The 21,971-nt window shown below is 36.2% G+C and overlaps 1 protein-coding gene across 7 annotated transcripts in view; it reads right to left on the bottom strand.

Annotated features, from left to right (window-relative positions):
* ZFAND3 (zinc finger AN1-type containing 3) overlaps positions 1 to 21,971 on the bottom strand; it is a 335,328-nt gene that overhangs the window by 64,322 nt on the left and 249,035 nt on the right. For all 7 annotated transcript variants that reach the window (XM_078369088.1, XM_078369085.1, XM_078369084.1 and 4 more), the window contains one exon: positions 5,402 to 5,467. In XM_078369088.1, the coding sequence (XP_078225214.1) occupies positions 5,402 to 5,467 (66 nt within the window). The remainder of the gene's footprint in view (positions 1 to 5,401; positions 5,468 to 21,971) is intronic.

Genomic DNA, 21,971 nt, shown 5'->3' with positions numbered 1-21,971 from the left:
TTTTCCAGCACCATTTGTTGAAGAGATTTTCTGTTCTTCAGTGTATTTTCCTGGCACCTTTGTCAAAAATGAGTTCACTGTAGGTGTGTGAATTTGTTTCTGGGTTCTCTATTCTGTTCTATTGGTCTATGTATCTGTTTTTATGCCAGTATCAGGGTGTTTTGGTGAGTATAGCTCTGTAGTATAAACTGAAGTCAGGTAATGTGATTCCTCCAGTTTTCTTCTTTTTGTTTATTATAGCATTGGCTATTATGGGTCTTTTGTTCTTCCATATAAATTTTAGGATTTTTTTTTTACTTCAGTGAAGAATGTCATTGGTATTTTGATAGGGATTTCATTGAATCTTGCCCACTTTAAAAATAAAAATATAATGTCATGAAGACAGCCAGTTAAATAGCCAAATACCTTCCAAATACAAGAAGATGACTATAACTTCGGTTACAATATTTTATTAGCTGAAGGTACCACCTGATGATCAGAAAAGATTAAAGACAAAAGGGAATCTCTGGGTGGTTTGTTGTCAAGGAAAGTCATCTCTTTCCTTCACAAAATACTTGTTCTTGGCAGGAATGTTGTGAGAATTAACAAGGGAACACGTAGAACACATTCTAAGGTCTGTGAAGAAATGTAAACTCTGTCTAGTAATCTGAAGGTGTGATGTGCTTTAATTCACACATTCTAACCAAAAGCAACCTAGGACTTGGTAGTACTTTTTAACTCTGCTGACTGTGGACATCCTAGAACTCTACAGAGATGGTAGGGGTGGGGTAGAGTGGGGAAAACCACACAACCTTCATTTAATTTCTGTTTAAATACAAAAATGACCATGGTGTTGCCTTTTTTTTTTAATCTAAAGATTACAATGAGTTTAACTGTTAATAGTTCTGTGTGGCTAAAAGCCAGCATCTAATGAAAAGTCTTTCCCATGTAGTTCACAAAGACAGACTGATCTTTCATTTGCTACTACAGCTACTTTTTGCAATCTTCTTCTTAGACTCACAGTGATCACAAAACAGTTTCTTAAAAAGACTTGCCTCTCTCGTTTTGATAGTTGTAGACCAACCACTCTACACTGCTGCCCACCTCTAAATTATGACAATACCCTTTATCTGATCAAAACAGTAGTTGCTTGAAATACAAATGGTGACTGATTAATCAACCACTGAGGTCTTCACTTACTAGACCACATAATGATGGGTCTAATGCTAATCCTTAGAGCTAATTTTCAAAGTTCCCAAAAGAAAATAATGTTTATTGAAGAAGTCACTAACCTTTTAAAACTGCATGATCCTATCTAAAATAACTGGCCATGTACCTTTAATACGTATATATTTGTGTGTGTATTTGCTGTTTACAAACTATATGTATGGGCTGAGCACGGTGGCTCACGTCTGTAAACCCAGCACTATGGTAGGTCAAGGCAAGAAGACTGCCTGAGCTTAGGAGTTCGAGACCAGCCTGGGCAACAATAAGACCTTGTCTGTATTAAAAAATTTTTTAAATAATAAAAATAAAGTATATGTATGAGAACACACACACATAATAAAGTGAATATGTCGCTATTAAAAAATAAAAAAACAATAAAAATAAAGTATATGTATGAACACACACAAATGAATTTGCAAAATATAAATTAAGGCTGAGCTTTTGCCGTTTTCTATTAAAAATTTAAAAAGTGATAAAAATAAAGTTTATGTATGTACACACATACACACAATAAAGTGAATCTGCAAAATATAAATTAAGGCTGAGCTTTTGCTGTTTTCTCTCCACACCTCAGACGGTACATGTGTGCCCTTTGTCAGAAACTGCGAACTTAAAGATCCACCTTAGTCTAATCTCAGTATCCTTTTTCTAACACATATCATTACTAAGTTCAAGGCTGCTTTAGGTCCAACCTTGTAAGACTGGCTGGAAAGAGGTAGGTAAGATCTCACTTAAGGTCCCACCCTGCAGCTCCTAAGAAATGACACGACTGTAAAGTAATTATTTACTGACCATCTGTGCCTGAAGGCCCATGTGGTTTCTGTCTGGGAGATCTTTGGGAGACCCCACTCATAGTAGAATCACTGTACAACACATGCCACTGACATGAATCCTCATTTGAAGAACCTAGACATAAAGACCACAAGGAACATTCCCGCAAAACAACTATAACAATTGGTAGTTTGAAAGAAAAATGATCAAAATATCTACCACGGGCAACCTCCATCTTTCTCTAACAGAGAATGGAGAAAGATGGAGACAAAGACAGCCAATCTGTTGTTCTCAAAATAAATCATTTAATTTACTTCTCAAAATCAGGAAGCTCTGTCCTTGAGAGTCAGGAATATTTAATGCTTAGGCAGTCTGGCTAGCCTAAGAGGCCACAGAACAGACTTCTTGAAAAGTAGTACAGCTGGCTTAACTTGATGACCTTTAATGTCCATGCTGAGAAATCTTAACTTTCCTTCAGGTGGTTTAGGAGATGACCTGGACATTGCATTAATTTCCTTCCAAGTCAGAAATTCTCAATCTTTTTCTAGTTAAGAGGTATGTATTCACCTAATGAAGGCCTACAAAGGTAAGCCTGAGAACTCAATGCTTATCATATCTCACTAACAGAGATCTAAAAATATTACCACCTTCAATTGCTATTATAATACTAACATGTAACAAAGAACGTGATCAATATAAAATCAGTTAATAAAACTGAGTACAGCAAAGAATGCCAGTACTACTGCTTTACTCTTTCTTCTGCTTAATCTGTTGATGTATTTATCAACACCATCTGACAGGTGCTCACTATAAAGACATAATCTTCATTAAGACAATGGAAGCTACCTAAAACTCAATGTCTATTATGTGAGTGTATTCTTTTCTTCTTTTTTGAGATGGAGTCTCACTCTGTCATGAGGCTGGAGTGCAGTGATGTGATCTTGGCTCACTGCAACCTCCGCCTCCCAGGTTCAACCGATTCTCCTGCCTCAGCCTCCTGAGTAGCTGGGACTACAGGCATGTGCCACCACACCTGGCTAATTTTTGTATTTTTAGTAGAGACAGGGTTTCACCATATTGGCCAGAATGGTCTCGATCTCTTGACCTCGTGATCTACCCCTCCCAAAGTGCTGGGATTACAGGCGCGAGCCACCATGCCCGGCCTTCTTTCTCTCTTACATCAAACCTGAGGGATTTATCATCCCATTTTATAAGCGAAGAACAAAATTTTGAGATGTTAATTTATTTACTTAAAATCACAACTTGTCAGTGGCTAAGCTTAGATCTGAAACCAGATGTTATTTGAGAACTCACATTTTCAAACTAGTTTACTATATGCTCTATTTTCAAATGTATATTTCATTTTTTCCATATTTCATTCAACAGTCTGTTTTTCCACAGTCTGGTTAGGAGAAGAAGCAATTACAATAAAATGTGAAAAGCAGTAGCATGACATACGGGAAAACAACGTAGGCTTTAGTGTCTTAAAGATCCGTGTCCAGCCAGGTGCAGTGGTTCAAACCTGTAATCCCAGCACTTTGGGAGGCCGAAGAGGGCAGATCACAAGGTCAAGAGATAGAGACCATCCTGACCAATGTAGTGAAACCCCATCTCTACTAAAAATACAAAAACAATTAGCTGGGCATGGTGGCATGTGCCTGTAGTCCTAGCTACTCAGGAGGCTGAGGAAGGAGAATTGCTTGAAACCAGAAAATGGAAGCTGCAGTGAGCCGAGATTGCGCCACTGCACTCCAGCCTGGCAAAAAAGCGAGACTGTCTCAAGGGAGAAAAAAAAAAAAAGGACCCGTGTTCAAGTCTTGGCTCCATCACTTACTAGAAATATTACCTCAGAAAATATACTTAAGTTTCTGAGTAACCACATTTTTTTCATCTGTAAAAGAGGAATAATAATAACTATCTTGCAGAACTGTTCTGAAGATTAAATCACTATGTCTATAAAGTATACTGAGTAGTGCCTGGCAATGTAATAAGCATATAATAAATATCATTATTAGTTTTAGGAACACAAAACAGTAGAGGATCACAGAGGAGGAAACAGGTCTACCCAAAAGATGGACACAAGAACATGATATTCACCTGAGTTTCCTGCCAGTTTCAGCATCTGAGTACCTGAGTCTCCTTCCCAAACCTCTGAGGATGACCCAGTGTGTTCAAGGTTCAACTCCTTGACTGCTACCTGAACATGGTGGTAGTGCTAACAGTAAACCCTTCTCTGAGGCCAACGTTGGAAGGAAAGACAAAAGACTAAAGTACTGATGCACCTGAAGTGCTGGACTGCAAATCAAAAGACTCTGAATGTTTTCAAGCTTCTGGCTGGAGTGGGCAGGTAGTTGGCTCTCTGACTTCCCACTGGGTAAAATCAGGATGGTCTATCTCTATCTCAATAAAATAGGGAAACCTACTCTACCTAGTGGAGCTTGGGAACTGGGCACAGGAGGGATAACGGCATGAAAAGACTATCTCACACCCACCACCCTTTCTCAAAGCTGGTCATCCGGAAGAGAAGAGTATAATTTAGAGTTCAGTGTCTGGATGTTACTTTGAAACTATGCAAACATGGACCTGACTGAGGTCTAGCATCAAACTATGAGCATTAAAAGGAGCTGAGGTTTCAGTGTATGTTTGTACATGGAAATAGTTTGTGCTATTTCTGCTGGGGAGTTACAAGGGTTTTTTTTAAGTTATGAAAAATACTCTGACGTGACCTTTAGAAAAACGATATAATTATTTTGACTCTTCCAAATACAATCCTTGAGATATGTTAAATAGCAGACACCATTATTAGAAAAGGCAAATATTGCTTAAAATAAATTAAGCTATAGGCAAAGGAACAATGGGTAGTCTGACTGCTCTTTAGAAAGCCACAAGATTCATGACTTCATAGTAAATAAAAATGTCACAGATGCACAAAGATGTTTTTGGGACTCTGTGCATCTAAAAAGAGAAATCTCAGTATATCCATGGCTTAAATCAAACGACAGAAAATAATTTTCCAAAAATACTGGAATACTACAATAGTCAATTAAAACACTGATTTCCTACCTTAAAATTTCTTTCATTAAAATTTCAATCCTGGCCCTCAGATTAGCTACATGTTACAAACTGGGCAATGATCTGCATTTCTGTTAAGTCTTAAAAATGTTCTTCAGATATTAGAAAGTATGTGTATTTTGATGTCCACCATCTTGAATCTAGCTGCCAGCATTTACTCAGTCCATCTGACTCTCAAGAACATCACTCCGACCTTTGCTGACACTCCACTGTCAATACTAAGCACATATATCACCTCACAATTGATGGAAGAAACGAGAGGACCTTGACAAGCACACCAAGCTGGAACCAGCTGCTGACTTCTGTGAAGAATTCAAATAAGGACGAATTCACATAAGAATGACGTACATACCTGTACCACAGGATCTTTTTGTTGGTGTGATTAATGAGACATGAGCTGTGTCTGTGCATGGCCCACCTAGAAACAGAAAGGCAGGTGTATCAGTCAGGACACATCCTTTACATGATCATATAGCTGCTTTCCTGAGTAAAGAGGAACTTAAAAAGGAAAAGATCAATCTACAAATATACATGAGGAGGAGAAGTAGGAAACATGGTGGTGGTGGGTTAATTCTAAGAACATAATTTTAGTTCAGCAATTTAGTCTACGGAGATGCATAGTCTTTCTACATTATAACATGCTTTTCATTAAAAAAAAATCAAATCTCACAAAATAAGTTGAAGAATAAAAATTTAATTAGAATTCAGATCTAGGTGAGAGGAAATTACCCAGAAGTTTGGGAGATGCGTTCTTCCATATAATGATGAGCAGGAGTACTCTCTCCTAGGCTGGTGTCTCAGCAGTCACTCTACCTTGGAATTTACTGAAAAACTAGCCTTACTTAATAAGAAGCAGGAGGGTCCTTAAGAAACAATAAACTGGTTGTCAGTAGAAATAAGGATCATTTTCATATACAAAGAAAGCACTGCTGACCAAGAAAGAATATCTAGTTTCATTATAAGAAATATGATATGAAGAGGCCCTTTATGGAATCTTGGCGGGCCCAGTGATCTGATGCATAGGCATAATTCAAGAGTATTCAAGAGACATAGTTGCTGGGTGAGTGAAGGCTTGAAAATCAATAATTTCATTCTGTAAAATCAAGATCTTCAGCACAATCTGAAGTTGATATTGATACATACCCCAACACTCCCCACTGACATGCCCTAGGAGGGGTAGTGGTGATCATCAAGGAATAGAACACACAGGCAAATATTACACATTTATTTTAAAAAGGGTCTCCAGGTGACTATAACTAGCAGAAGGAAAATATGGTCACTTGGTAGAGTCATGTATCTCCTACAACAAGAATTCGTATCATTTATGTTACTCACTGAAAAGGAGGGAAAGATCAAAGAGCTCTGAGACCTGTTCCTAGAGCGCATGCTGCCGAGATTCATGGGTTTAAGGACTTGGAGAGCCCACCTAAGGAGTTCACTCTTCGCTTACTCTTTACTGTAACAAGGCCATGACAACAACAACCCTTAGTGGGTGTAAAAAGACAGAGGGAAATTTTAAAAGAGAGGAAAACCAAGTGCATGCATTGTTGATTTCAAAGAACACTTAGCAAACACCTACTATGTGTCACCACAGCTTAGTCCCACCGTCAGGGAGATCATCATAATTTTTCTTAAAAAAAACAAAACTTATGTACATAAAGAACAATACATGACATCAATAAATAGCTAGATGGAAAGTGGTCGAATGCCAAAACATATGGAACATATGCTATATGTAGTCAGGAAGGACATTCATCATTGGCTTGTATTACTTGGAAATGCAAGAATTTGAAAATGAGTCAAGAATAAATTGCAGAGTTTCAAAAGTTAGACCACAAAGCAGAGTATTTCAATGGAAAATTTTTCTATAAATGTCACATTCGCCACAAAAAGCATAATGAACTAAAATTCCAGAGGTTCAAATGGGAAACTGTGACATGAAAATAGGCAACATGAAGAGACAATGATGCAAAGCTAACACAGCCTCAACATCCTCAAAAACCCTCTGGGCACTGGCTTCTATAGCTCCTTAAAATGCTGTAACTTCTGCTTCCATGTAAGGGCTCTTTGTTTTTGTTAGCTGAAGCCTTCTTATTTGTGGAAAAGTATAGGCTTTTTAGAAGACTCAGTTCAACTAGACTCTTCAAGTAGGGAAGTCTGATAATTACTCCCTACTTGCTGAGTAATCTTGAATAAGTGATCCTCAGTTTAACAAAACAAACAAAAAAAAGGAATTTAATCATCTGTATAGCAAGGTGTCATAAACCATAAACCTTTATATTATGCATTATTATCACTTTCTCTTCCACTTGATTTTATGCTCCCAAGGACCAAGAATCACACTGTCATCTACTACTGGGTCATGACTAGGTAGGCAGTGAGTGCTTAGTTAACATTCATCAAGTGACTACTGCAGGCTATTTAATCTAATCAGAAGAGTAACATTTATATATATTATAAAAATACATACATGTTTATTATACTTAAAGTTCTGGCGTACATGTGCAGAACGTGCAGGTTACATAGATATACACGTGTCATAGAGGTCTGCTGCACCACCCGTCATCTACATTAGGTATTTCTCCTAATGGTATCCCTCCCTCAGCTCCCCACTCCCTGACAGGCCCTGGTTTGTGATGTTCCCTTCCCTGTGTCCATGTGTTCTCATTCTTCAACTCCCACTTATGAGTGAGAACATGTGATTTTTTTTTTTTTTGAGGAACTTTTTAAATTAGGGTGTAACATTTGAGAGAATGCAATAAGAGAATGATGTGTATAGGTCTTAAATGTACACCCTGCGGGTTTAACACATATATGCTGTGTAATGACCAGAGATCAAAATATTAGAATATTCCCAACATCCAGAAAGTCCTGGGGATCATTTTTTAAAACACAGGTTTCCAAGCCCTGACTCTGGAAATTTTGATGTATTAGATTGGGGTGGACACAGGAACAAATTAGTGTACTTTTCTAAACCAGCTGAGCACAATGTAAATATTAACGGTCTAGTCAGTTCTAGTTTCTGATTATCCCTAACTTGGTATCTGGCCAAGATCACTGAGTTCCCACAACACTGTGAGCTGCACAGTACACAAGAGTCAGTAACAGCTTAACTAACAAAATATTTTTTTTAAAGGACATAAAATAATCCATCCAGTAGAATTATATGAGAAAAGAGAAACTGTCAAATCAAAACCCCTAAAGAAATCTGGATGATACTCATGAATTAAAACCCCATGTTTACAAATGTTCTGGATGATTATCAAGTAAGAGAATCTTTACCTCATCTTTAGTCTGAGAGTTTATTATTTTAAAAATTTCTAGTGAATACATTTCTATAGGTTTTTGCAAATAACTTTAAGGCTACCCAGCATGTCTCAACATGCATCATCATGAAAGTTTTCTCCAGAGAGCTTGTTAAACTAACAACCCAATCCAATGTATTCACTACATTACAGTAAAGTACAAATGGAACCATAGTTGAACCAAGACAAATTGACAGCAAGAGTAACTGGCAGTGATAATACATCCCAGCTTTGATAATTGGGCAATGTTATAAACAGAGAACTTAGAGTTAAATTTGTTCTGGCAAACTACAACCCATGAAACACTTTAAAATCCAGAACAGGAGCATATCAGCACTGCACATATATGCTATACTAATTGTGCTGTCATCCAAAACTATACTCTCAAATAAAAGGAGCAGCCACAGGAAATTACAGTATTTACCCTTACACAATTACAGGTAATTCCAAATATTAACTCTGTTAAAATCAATGCAGGAAATTAAGGGCCACTCAAGGAAAACCTTTTCAGGTTTCTGTCCATAACAATAAAAATATAACATGAGTAACATATGGTTACAGCAAACAAAATAGTTGACAGTAAGGGTCAAAATTCCTTTCTGGGCTTTCTAATGCCTGAGAGTGTGGCTGGCATAAGTCCCCATAAAGCACTGTAAACTTGGTTCCCATTTTTTACCTTTCTTCTTTACAAGCAACAGCGGAGACAGAGCTAGTAACTAAAAAACAAGGTGAGAACGCCTCTTCATGACTGTGGGTTCTATGGATGAATGTAGTGTTTATGTGTGTGTGTTGAGTGGGACTGAGGTTGGGACAATAAATGTATTTCTAAGCACAGAACAATTCAAATCATTATCTTCTAGCCTGCATTAGTGGCAAATGAGTTTGGAAAAACAAGTCTGGGTTTATTAATGTTTAAAACAATCATAACGTTCCTTGCCTAGTATGACAGGTTCTTGGGATTCTGAGCCAGATGATATCAAGATTAACCAACCTGAAGTAACTTTTAGGCAATCATCACAAATGCTTTTTGCTTTCTTTTGCTAAAGCAAATTAAATAACCTCATTTTTTCCAGCTTCTTCATTATCCAGAGATACTTATTAACAGACTAGCATTTTGCATTTGATATTACATTCAGAGGACTTAGTCCTTAAAAAATGTCAAGTTTCCGCAATTTAAAAGTCTGGAGTTCGCAAGTGAATAAAACCTCTGGTATCTGTGGTGAGTGACTATTCTACCTTTTCTTCTAGGGATGTTTCTATTCTTGTATTAAAGGTGTCATACATAATGCAGCACTACGGATCACATTTGCAGTTCTACATGAAAGCCATGAATCTATATTCTTCAGCTGTATCCCCAACAAGTGGAAATTGTTACAGCATTTGCAACAGGGCAGTAGATTTTCCTGGGGACATAGTACTGACTTCAGCCCTATAAAGTTGAAGACATGGGTCAAATCTGCCTACTACTCACTTCACTGTAACCTACGAAAACAGGACTAAATAAAGATACCCCATTAAATATCAACAAACACAATTCAAAGTGAAGTACCAGAATTCTTATATTTTTCCAGTCTCCTACAGAGTTACTGAGCATGTCAACAAACCCAGGGCTACCTACTTATGCAGTGGTCAATCCCATCAGCTAGTTGAAGACTACAACTCAAGGAGGAAGTCAAGAACAGGAGTTTGGAGGATAGCTGCATTTAGCCTCTCATGCACTCAAAATCCACAGGTGAGTAAATACAGAAAAATAGCATTTCTTCTTAACCTTGAAATAGAGATCAACAATCTACTCTGAAAAGTTTTTTTTTTAAACAGCTGTGATGACTGCTTATTTTTGGCTCCTGGTTCCACTAGCCCTCATTGGCTTCAATTAAATCATGTGCTAAAAGTCTTCAACACAGATAACAACACATCAATCAGAAAAAAAGACTATCAAGTAGTTGGTCAGCTAAAAATTGCCAGAAGTACAATAATCAAATATTCTGCTATCAGTCCTTTCATGGTAACTGTAAAACATTAATACACAAAAATAGCCATTCCTTCTGTAGATTTGTAACACTTCAATTTTCTTACTTAATTAACATGACATTTATATAACAGTATCTAATTAGTTATCAATTAAAGGCACTGTGGGCTAATTAAAAATGCATCATCCTTTTTTAACTGGCTTGTCAATTCTACTCTATCATAATCTGTACATTGTTTACCTTTGCAGCATCTCACTGTTCCAGGTTCACAGTTCTAAAGGTAATTTTGGACAATAAATTAAAGAGCTACAATTCTCTCCCCTCTGTTGAGATTCAGAATATCTTTTCTTTTTCTCCTAAGCCTCCCTGGGCAGAGAGAGATTCGGAATATCTTATCAAGAATTTCTTGATGAGGCTTCTTCTAAAAAAACAAAAACAAAACAAAACAAAGGACAAAATAACCCTCAAAAAATCTATGGAATGAAGACAGTGAAATAATAAACTATACTGTTTCCTGATGTGTCCATGTTAAAAATGTAAAATTATCTTTAAAAATTTCAAACAATCTATACTTATTGAGCAGTAAAATATTCCTTCTTTTGCCTGCAATATACACATGGAGATTTAAAATAACAAAGAATTGACAGTATTTAACAAGTATCAGGTATATATTAGAATGCACAAGAAAAGTCATCTCTTGAGAAAAGAAAACCCTAATCTCCAACCTCACCCTAAACCTGCAATTCATGAATTGTTTTAATCACAAAGGACACACCTAATCTGTCTACATAATTGAGTTTGAAAAGCACCATGGGGGGGGGGGGGGGAAGCATCATCAATTAAAAACAAGGATACTTAAAGATATAGTGAGAATCTAAAGAATTCTTCGACACAGATAACAGCCCTCTAATTTGTCCAAATGAAACTTCGAATCAAATCATTTACAAAGCTTTTTATGGAATCTAAGTGTTAATCTCCCAGTGTTAGAAGTTCTAATCCTAACTCAGCACATGATCTTTCACACTATTTAGATCTAAATTAGGGATTTATGAGACGGGAATTTTCAAAGTGAGTCAGACAGAAGTTGCTATTGGTAGCTTATCTATTTTGTTAAGAAGGGCTTCTTTCTCAACAAAATCTTATTACCACTCCACCTTAACTCCCCTACACAATTACAGGCATATCTCGGAGATACTATGGGTTTGGTTCCAGACCACCAAAATAAAGCAAATACAGCAACAGAGTTTGAGTTGCACAAATTTTTTGGCTTCCCAATGCATATAAAAGTTATGTTTATACTATGCTGTAAATTCTATTAAGTGTGCAACCGCATGTTGTCTTAAAAAACAATGTACATATCTTAATTTTAAAACACTTTATTTCTTAAAAAAATGCTAATGGTCATCTGAGTATTCAGTGATTCATACTCTTTTGCTAGCAAAGGATCTTCCTTCAATGTTGATGGCTGCTAACTGATCAGGGTGGTAGCTGCTGAAAAATGGGGTGGCTGCGGCAACTTCTTAAAAAAAGAAAATGAACCCCTACCACATCAACTGACTCTTCCTTTCACAAAAGACTTTTCTGTAGTAATGCTGTTTGATAGCATTTTACCCACAATAGGACTTCTTTCAAAATTGGAGTCAATCTTCTCAAATTCTGCTCCTGTTTTACCAACTAAGTGTATGTAATATTCTAGATCCTTTGTTGCTGTTTCAACAATGCTCACAGCATCTTCACCAGGAGTAGATTCCATCTCAAGAAACCACTTGCTTGCTTATCCATAAGCAGCAGCTCCTCATTCATTAAAGTTTTGTATCGAGACTGCAGCAATTCAGTCACCTCATCAGGCTCTACCTCTAATTCTACTCCTCTTACCATTTCTACCACATCTGCAATTATTTCCTCCGCTCAAGTCTTGAATCCCTCAAAATCATCCATGAGGGCTGGAACTACCTTCCTCCAAGCTTCTGTTAATGTTGATATTTTGACCTTCTCCCATGAATCACTAATGGTCTTAATGGCATCTAGAATGGTAAGCCTTTTCCAGATGATTTTCCATTTACTCTGCCAGATCCAACAGAGGGGATCAGTATCCATCAGAGGAATCATTATCTTTGCCAGATCCATCAGAGGAATCAGATGTAAAATATAGCTCTTAATTATGACTTAAAAGTCAAAATGACTCCTTAATCCATGGGCTACAGAATGAATGCTGTGTTACCAAGCATGGAAACAACATTAATTTCCTTGTACATCTCCATCAGAGCTCTTGGGTGACAAGGTGTATTGCCAATGAGCAGTAATATTTAGAAAAGAATTTTTTTTTTTCTCAGCTGTAGGTCTATATAGTAGGCTTAAAATATTCAGTGAATGATGTTAGAATAAGCACTGGCTTCCACTTAAAGTCACCAGCTACATTAACCCCTAAGAAGAGGGTCATACTGTCCTTTGAAGCCAGGAACGGACGTTTCCTCCTTAAAGTCCTGGATGTGGCATCTTCTCCCAATAGAAGGTTATTTCATCTGTTTTGAAAATCTGCTGTTTAGTATAGCCACTTTTGTTAATGATCTTAGCTAGGTTTTGGTAAGTTGCTACAGCTTCTACATCAGCAATTGCTGCTTCACCTTGAGCTTTTATAGAGATGGCTTCTTTTCTTAGCCTCATGAACCAAGCTCTGTTAACTCCAAGCTTTCCTTCTGTACCTTCTTTACTTCTCTCAGCTGTCACAGACCTGAGATTAGGCTTTGGCTTAAGGGAATGTTGTGGCTGGTTTGGTCTTCTATCTAGACTATGAAAAATTTCTCGATATCAGCTATAAGGCCATTTGACTTACATTTGTGTGTTCACTGGAGTAGCACTAAATTTCCTTCAAGAACTTTTCCTTTGCATTCACAACTTGGCTAACTAGTTGATGCAAGAGGTCTAGCTTTTTGTCTGTCTTGGCTTTTGACATGCCTTCCTCACTAAGCTTAATCATTTCTAGCTTTTGATTTAAAGTGACAGATATGTGACTCTTACTTTCACTTGAACACTTCAAGCCCATTGTAAGGTTATTAACTAACTTAATTTCAATATTGTGTCTCAGGGAATGGAGGTGGGGCTGATGAGAGGGAGAGAGATGGGGGAATGGATGGTTGGAGGAATAGTCAGGACACACACAACATTACTGATTAAGTTCACTGTCTTACATGGGTATAGTTCATGGTGCCCAAAAACAATGACAACAGTAACACTAGTCACAGAGCACCATAACAGATACAATATTAATAATGAAAATGTGTGAAATATTGCGAGAATTTCCAAAATGTGACACAGAGACAGCAAGTGAGCACACGCTGTTGAAATGATGGCACCAATAGATGTGTTCAATTCAGTGTTGTCACAAATCTTCATTTTTTAAAAAACCATACTATGTGCAAAGTATAATAAAGAAGAGTGAAATAAAAGGAGGTACGCCTATGCAGCGCTGGACAGCTCTACAAATACTACAGTATGTACATGTGTGCTTATCATTAGCTATTTGCTCAACAAAAATAAAACTAAAATTCACCCACACCACCTTTCCCCAGGGAACAATAGTAAGAGCAAACTGAAATCAGAAATGCTTTCCATTTGCCCAGTACTGACAGACTCTTTAAAGGAGTAGAAGTGGACATAACGACTGGGGCCAGGGGATGGAATGCTGTTTCCTGACCCTGTAATATCATTAATGGAATGAGCCTTGGGGGCAGGGGCATTCTTATTCATCTTGGTAATCCAGCACATTAGATGTTCAAAAATATGCTTTTTGCTAGTGAATGAAAATGATCCAGACCAAAAGAAATTACTAGATATATCTAGGTATTCAGAAATGCAATTAATAAAATTGATTTTCATCATATTTACATGTTCATCTAGCAAAATAGTCATCAAACTTATTCATCTTGAGATCTTTTAACACTTAAAAATTATGGAGGACACTAAAAAACTTTTGTTTATGTGGCTTATATCTACTGATATTTATCCCATTTGAAATCATAACTTGACAAAAATTATGTTTCAATTTAAAATTACATGCCAACATAAAAATTTATTATTTTATGAAAAATAACTGCAACTTAAAAAATAGTGAGAGTGGCCTGGCTTAAAGGAAGATACCTGGATTTTCATGTCTATATCTGTATTTAATCTGTTCCATGTGTTGTTTATATGAATATGAAGAAAGCTCACTATGACATAAATATGGAGTTGGAAAGGGAAAGATCTCAGGGATGCTGTGAGTGGCACTTGGTGACCTCTATAGGTTTTTGGACCACATTTTGAGAACCACTGGTATAGAACCAGTGAACCTAAAGGTTAATATAAGATCCAATTTTCCCACACTCCTTACATGTCAACTAATTTCTAGTCTTGCAGAAACCAACTGATGCATTAAGTGTAAATAATAAAAGGTTTTCCCAGTCTCAACAAAATGTTAATATTTAAGTAAATAAAGGCAAGGGATAGTGAAATAAACCAATCACAATTTCAACCAAGATATTCCATTTCTGCTACTTATGTAAGAAGAGTAAAAACATGTTTCATGGAACTCTCAAAGTATTCTGAGTAAGCAGTTAAATATGTTCAATTTTAGTTTCTCAGATATAATCTCTCACCTAGAATCCTATGACTGAAACAGCTTTCCATATGTTAAGATGCTGACAAACGCTTACCACCAATACTTCAAAATGTGATAAAGCCTAACAGCAATTAACAGTGACATTCTAAGACATCATCACCCTCTTGGGGATAAAAACAGAATGATCTCCATCTTGTTAGAGGTCAAAGTATCACCTGGCTAATAAAATCAGTACTAATTTTAGACACAGTTTTGTTTTTCTCTTGTGACAAAGCACATTTAATATGAATGCAAAATCTGGGGCTGTCACCTCTCCAATTTAGGCTTCAGTTTTGACTATTTACAGGCTTAACTAAGGCTCAACTCCGATTTCCACATTTGCATCATTTGCATTTTACCATCAACACAAGCATGATTCTCATAACAACATTAATGGAACACTATTCAGCACTGGAAGAGCATTTTTTTAAAACATGGTTCAGCTAGTAAGAGTATTCTCATAAATCTCAGCCTGCAGTAGCAAATTAAAGAAGGCTACAATGCTTTCCTTAGAAAGGGAAGTGACTGGTGCATGTTTTTCCTAAGAGGCTTCTGAAAAAATGAAAAAAGACATCTATTCAGGCCACAGGTACTATTCCATGGACTTGTAAAAACAACTCGGAACACAGGTGCCCTTCTCCTCTGCCTCTTTGCTGAACCTCTCCCATAGTTAGCTGTACAGCTGGAATATGATGAGTGACACTAAATGGAAATTACCTTAGTCCAACCTTCTTACTTTACAGACAGAAGGGAACACTGTCACATCTTTATAATAGGATCTCTCTTTGCAACTAATAGTTGAAAATGTCACAACTTGAATTGTGTAGTGAATGGGGTAATACTGATATTTTAGAATTTTTAAAATTCCTCATTAAGGTGACATCCTATTGTTTTTATTAAATCTAAAGAATCTGATGGATCAAAAAGTGAGCTGGTTTATAAAGTAATAGAGGCCATGAATATAAAATGTACAGTTGTGGCACTGGCAGCTCTGAATTTTCAAAATAGAGATTCACAAGCACAATTTAAATATATTTATGTAAGCTTAAAATGGCTACTTCAACACATTCACATAAATGCCATTATGTTTTTTTTTGCAGCCAAACATTTTTGTCATAAAGCTTAGATTTAATTTAAAATCAGCACAGTGTCACATATTACTTGTACCTAGACAAAATAAAAATATGACAAGTTCAAGAGCTAAAGCTGTGTGAAGTGTGGTTGTTTACTATGACCTTTACTTTCACAGAGAAGTACAGAGCATTTAATTTAATAAGAACATTTAAAGAAATCTATACTGGGGGCAGGGGAGACAGTGATGATGTTGCTTCAAAACCTAGTTTGAATATCAGTAATTGTATAATCTCATATGTGCCTGAGGTAATCTTTTGGGAAACTAACCTTTCAGATTCGCAGACTTCTTAAGGGACCTTTGAAAACAAGTATTAAAAGCTTGCCAGTATTCTCTCTTGCAAAGGGGAATCTTGAAGAGGGAAATTTAGGTGATAAATACCAACAAGCAAAAACGGTTATTTTACAACAGGCAAGTGCCTATTTGTACAGAAGAAAGAAACAGAGAAAGAGAGAGAGGGAGAGAAACAGAAAATGACTCCCATTATTCCAAAAGTCTGAGATCAACTGTTACCACCACAAAGCATCCAAATTTTCAAAATTTGGTAGGGACACTGCCTTTTTTTGAGTTGCTTTGTCTTAGGATTACTGTATGGTACAGAAAATTGTAAAAGAATATTAAGCAGCTACTCAAAAATCAGGTACAAGCAATGAGAAGCCCCCTTCTTTAATGTATCAAAACACATAAAAGTAGGTTTCTGAAAGTAAGAAAAATGAAAAACAAAACTTTTCCTAAATATTTAAATCAGTAAGCTTTTACTGAGTACTATGCTAGCAGTGTGCTAGGTGTTCTGGGATAGAGCAAGGAAGCATAAAATAAAACCTCTGCTAATTTTGAGTTTAGTTTCTAAACTTGTGCAGAGAGATGACATTCTCTTGTCAAGAACACAGAAGAAGGTTTGAATAAATGAAGACAAACTATATTCCTTGATGAGAAGACCCAAAAGTTTATTAAAATGTCAATTATTCTTAAATAAATCTATATATTCAATATAATCCAAATCAGAAGATACTGATACATACTAAAAGCTATACGCCAGTTTCAGGAATATACTGGTTGACCAATAAAACAAAGAGCCTAGGAATAGATCTATGTTTATGTAATACTATTAGCATTTTAAACCAGGACCATTCAATGAATGGTTTTTGCATAACTGGTTATAATCCCTGTGTCTTCATTATCAAATAAATTCCAGATGGGTTCAAGAGCTAACAATAAAAAAAGATAAACTACAAAAGTATTAGAAACATATAGAAAAATATGTCTGTCTATGATTCAGACAGCCTTCTAAGAAAGGCACAAAACTGAAGACAAAAGACCAACAGACTTACATTAAAATTTAAAAAATTCTAATGAATACAAGGTACCCAAGTGAAAAGTAAAAGCCAAGTAACATACCGAAAGAAACTGGCAATAAATGTAACAAATACTTATCCAGAATTTGTTACACATATAAAGAATTCCTACAAATCAGTAAGAAAAAAAATAGTTAATAAAAAATAAATAAGCAAAGAACAACACTGATAGGCAAATCACTAGAGACTTATAAATTGCTCATAAACATATAAAACTCTGCTCAATCTCACTACCAGGAGATGTCAGGACAACACAAGTTAAGATAACCTCTTCTTTTGCCCAACTTACCAAAAAAAAGAGAAAGAAACAAAGAAGAAGAAACTGCACCTAATACTGGTAATGCTGTGGTAAACAATCACTCTCAAACATCATTCTTAGGAATATAAAGTCATTTAATCATTTTAAAGAGTAATATTGCCATGTAGATCAAAATTTTAAAAATATATATATTCTCTGACTTGTTAGTTTCTCTTCTATGTATTTACCATGGAAAAATAACATGTGCACAATCAGCCCTGTACAAAAATGGTTACTTGACAGGGCTTATAATTGTGACATATTAGAAATGGCCTCCAGAGAAAAGAGTAAAGAAAAGACTAGTAAGGATAATATGGAATATTATACAGGAGTAAAGCGAATCTCCACGAGTGGACTTGGAAAGCTCTCTAAAATACATTAAAAACCAAGTTACAAAACAATATATAAAGGATGCTCTCATTTATATAAAAATAAAATCTTATATGCAAACATGTTCACAGGTGCAGAGAAAAAATATAACACCAAAATGAATAAACAATGGTTATTTCTGTAAAAAGTAGGAATTGGGTGGTGGTGACTGATGATACATTAGAATATTTTCATGTTCTAGAGTCTATCTAAACCTGTGTCTTTGTAATTAAAAAACTGAGAATGTAGTCATGCTTTACTTGAAGACTTAAAAATAGAATTAAAAGTTATGAAAAAGAAAAGCAAGCCAGGAAATAAATAACTTAAAAATTATGGCTTTGCTTTAATTTGGTTCTTATTTTGACTATAAATGGAAGGTCAGATGACACTACCAGTACTTGAACAAGTTCCTACCCAGCTGACATTATAGAACAGAAATAATTTCTATAAGAAAACACTGCCAAACTGCTGAAGTCTTATATTTTGACAGAGATTAACTTAATGATCCCATACACTGATTTTTGATAAATTATAGCTCTTCACTTCAATATAGCATATAACTGTACATTATCAAACTGTACTGCAAAGTATCAATCTTTTCAGAACACAGCCCTAATAAAAGCAGCATGCTTTGCAGAAACAGCTTTAGGATAAACAAATAAATGCACTGGGGAAAAAAAACACCGTTAAATTAAAATCAAAAGAGACATCTAAAATTTGGGCATTCTTCATTATGGGAAAGAATCTTCCACTTTGAGACTATTATATATCAGAAAAACTCCATCTGTTGTATAATTATATCTGATAAACGGCCTGATGCCTTGAGCTTCATTAGAGAAAAGAGAAGAGAAAGACACACACAGAGAGAACTGTAAATAAATCTCCCCACCATATTTCACTTAAAACCAGCCCAGCAGGAAGTCATATTTTTTAATAGGTGATATTTTTAATGCTTTACTAGAAGAAACCAGCCTATTTTGCCCAATATCCGGCCTCCTGAAATAGGCACAGTCTGAAAAAGGGAACACTGGTTTCATTTAGAGATTATCAGAAATTTAATTGGTAAAAACAAACAAATCAGAAGTTGAGCCACTTGGTGGCAGTGATACTAAATTTCCAGGTAACAGATCAAGGCTTGTCAGACAGAAATTAAGATGTGTAGCCAATGATGCCCAATGGATGTTCAGAGACCCAGGGCAGTCTAGTAAGGACATCTGTTGAAAGGTACTACCATTTTTTAAAAATCCCTGAGGGAGCTAGGATATCACCAGAAACCAGTTTCCAAGGAAACAATGGAAATCTCTCTTCAACCACATTAATTTAACTAAAGATAGAGATAGAGTATGTTCTCAAATTTCTATTTTGGGAATCAGTGTCATACTAAAGGAAAATCCAGTCAACACCTGAAAATGAAGCATTAGTCATTAAAAATCCTCACTAACACGCCAGTGAAAATGGTTCTCACTTTTTCTGTATATTTTATTTTGCTACAATAAAAGTATGTCTTAGGTAGATGCAGCAGAGAAGAGTAGGAAAATATCCAGAGTCCTGTATTATAGATGCAAAAGGCCCAGAGCAGAGTTCTGGCCCTGTCATGGGACTTAAGGAGGGTCACTATCTAAACCTCCCTTTTTCATGTGTAGAATAGAAAGGAGAATATCTGCCCTACCTATGCTGCACATTGTCAAGATGATCCTAGGAACATGTGCATCAAAATACTCTGTAAAACAGGGGTTTGCAAACTTTTTCTGTAATAGGTCACTGGGTCTCCAAAGCAACTATCCAACTCTGCTGTTGCATCACAGAAGCAGCCACAGACAATCCATAAACAAATGAGTGGGGCTATGTGCCAATAAAATTTTACTTATGAACACTAAATTAGGAATTTCATATAATTCCCACATTTTACAAAATATTTTTTTTCAATTGTTTAAAAGTGTAAAAATCATTTTTAGCTTTGAGCAGCATAAAACCAGGTGATGGGCTGGATTTGGCCTGTGGGCTATAGCTTGTCAACCCCTGTTATAAACTATGGTTTTATGTAAGTGCTGGTTGCTGTTTAATCCTTAATATGTGCCTCCACAGAGCTTAGAAGAGTGTTCTGTATGAGACAGGTACTCTCTAACTGCTAGTTTAAAATGTCAGACTATTTGAAAACAAGTCTATTTATTGACATTAATCTTCCCTAGCAGTATGTATCAGTTCTCTTCCTCTTCTGCCTATAAAGAAAAAAGACCAGCCATGACCCCTCCAACACCTCCATTTCCATCCAATATGCTAGTGGGACTGGGAAGAAAAACCCCAAAACTCAGGTAGACATGCACATCATAAGCCTCCCAAACAGGTCATAAATAGGGATTCTCAGGCCTTTAAAAGCATGACAACAGAAAAGCTGACTTGCATAAAGAATAAGAGGGGATTTCGTATCTTGTAAGTCTAATCTGTTAAGACTCCAACTTAGGGTGAGCAGTCATCTGCCTGTACCTTAAAAACAACAACAAGTGATGCATTCTAACTACAACCTGGCATTATCCTTTCTCTCTGCAAAAGTTGGGTAAAAACACTTAACTACAAATCACACTTCATCTCCCTTAGAAAAAAATCTGGAAATTGGGAGAACAGTAAATAGGTAGTAGCAAAAGCACAAAGAAATGTTTTAATCTTTTTAAGAGTTTGTCCAACACACCTTCCACTGTATAGCGTAATTTGCATGCAATGCCCTTTCAACCATAAATCACAACAGAGAATGGCAGCTATGGTGTGGTAGCAGAGAGCCATGACCTTGGAGCCAGAGTGCTCTGTGATCTTAGGCAAGATAATCAAACATCCTGTACCTCCATTTTCACACCTGTGAAATGGATACAATAGAAGCACCTATCTTACAGGGTAATTACGAAGATGAAGTAGATTAATACAGTTGATCCTTGAACAAGACCAGTTTGAACTGTGCAGGTCCACTTAGATGCACAATTTTTTCAAGTACACGCAGACTGAAAATACAGTATTGCCCATATATATGGAGGACCAACTTTTCATATAAGTGGGTTCCACATGGCTGATTGTGAGACTTGAGTATGTGCCCCTGTGTATAGTGAGGAACAACTGTGCATATAAAGTACCTGGAATAATGCCTGATACTTAGTAAGTATACTTGTTGTGAGCTATTACCATTATTATAGCATTTAAATGCTGTGACAAGCCCTTTAGTCACTATTTGAATTTTGTTTACGTTATTTTTGGAAAAGACTTCCAATGGCTAAACTCCATGACTCCTCTGCAGATACACACAGTTTGGGACAGGGAGACATATGTTTATATACAGACAGAGAAATATCACTTAGAGCTTTTGGATATCCGCTTTATTTACCTTCAGGGAAGTATATTAAGAAATTCTTTTGGGTAAAAATCAGTCCCATTTCTAAGTTGGACATACTTTTGTCAATAGTTATTGCTCTATCTGCAGTCTTTTCAAAATAAAATGTACCCAGACTCTCACCACTTTCTGTTGGTATGTTCATGGTTGAAGTTCATGTTGATAGCAAGATGATGAAAGCAGATTTAAGCAAAATCCATTTTCTTGTATATTAGGGAAAAAAAATAAAAACTTTTCACAAGGCCAAAAGAAAATGTAGCACTTCAAGTTCTATGCAAAAACAATGGATCCATGACTACTAAATAATCTACAAATTTCGTGGTACTTGTATTTGGCATCCCAAACCCATTTTCCAGCAACTGCTGTATCTTATTTCTCTACATCTCTTTAGGGGAAGCTAAGAAGGAACCCACAGATGAAATTCTGCTCCCTTGAGGATACTAAAATATCAACACAGGCAATCTCCTGCTGCCTCTTCCTCCAT

This window comes from Callithrix jacchus, chromosome 4 (assembly GCF_049354715.1).
Source record: "Callithrix jacchus isolate 240 chromosome 4, calJac240_pri, whole genome shotgun sequence".
Lineage (NCBI taxonomy): Eukaryota > Metazoa > Chordata > Mammalia > Primates > Cebidae > Callithrix > Callithrix jacchus.
Note: the sequence above shows the minus strand (reverse complement) of the source record. Positions and strands in the feature narration are given on the sequence as shown.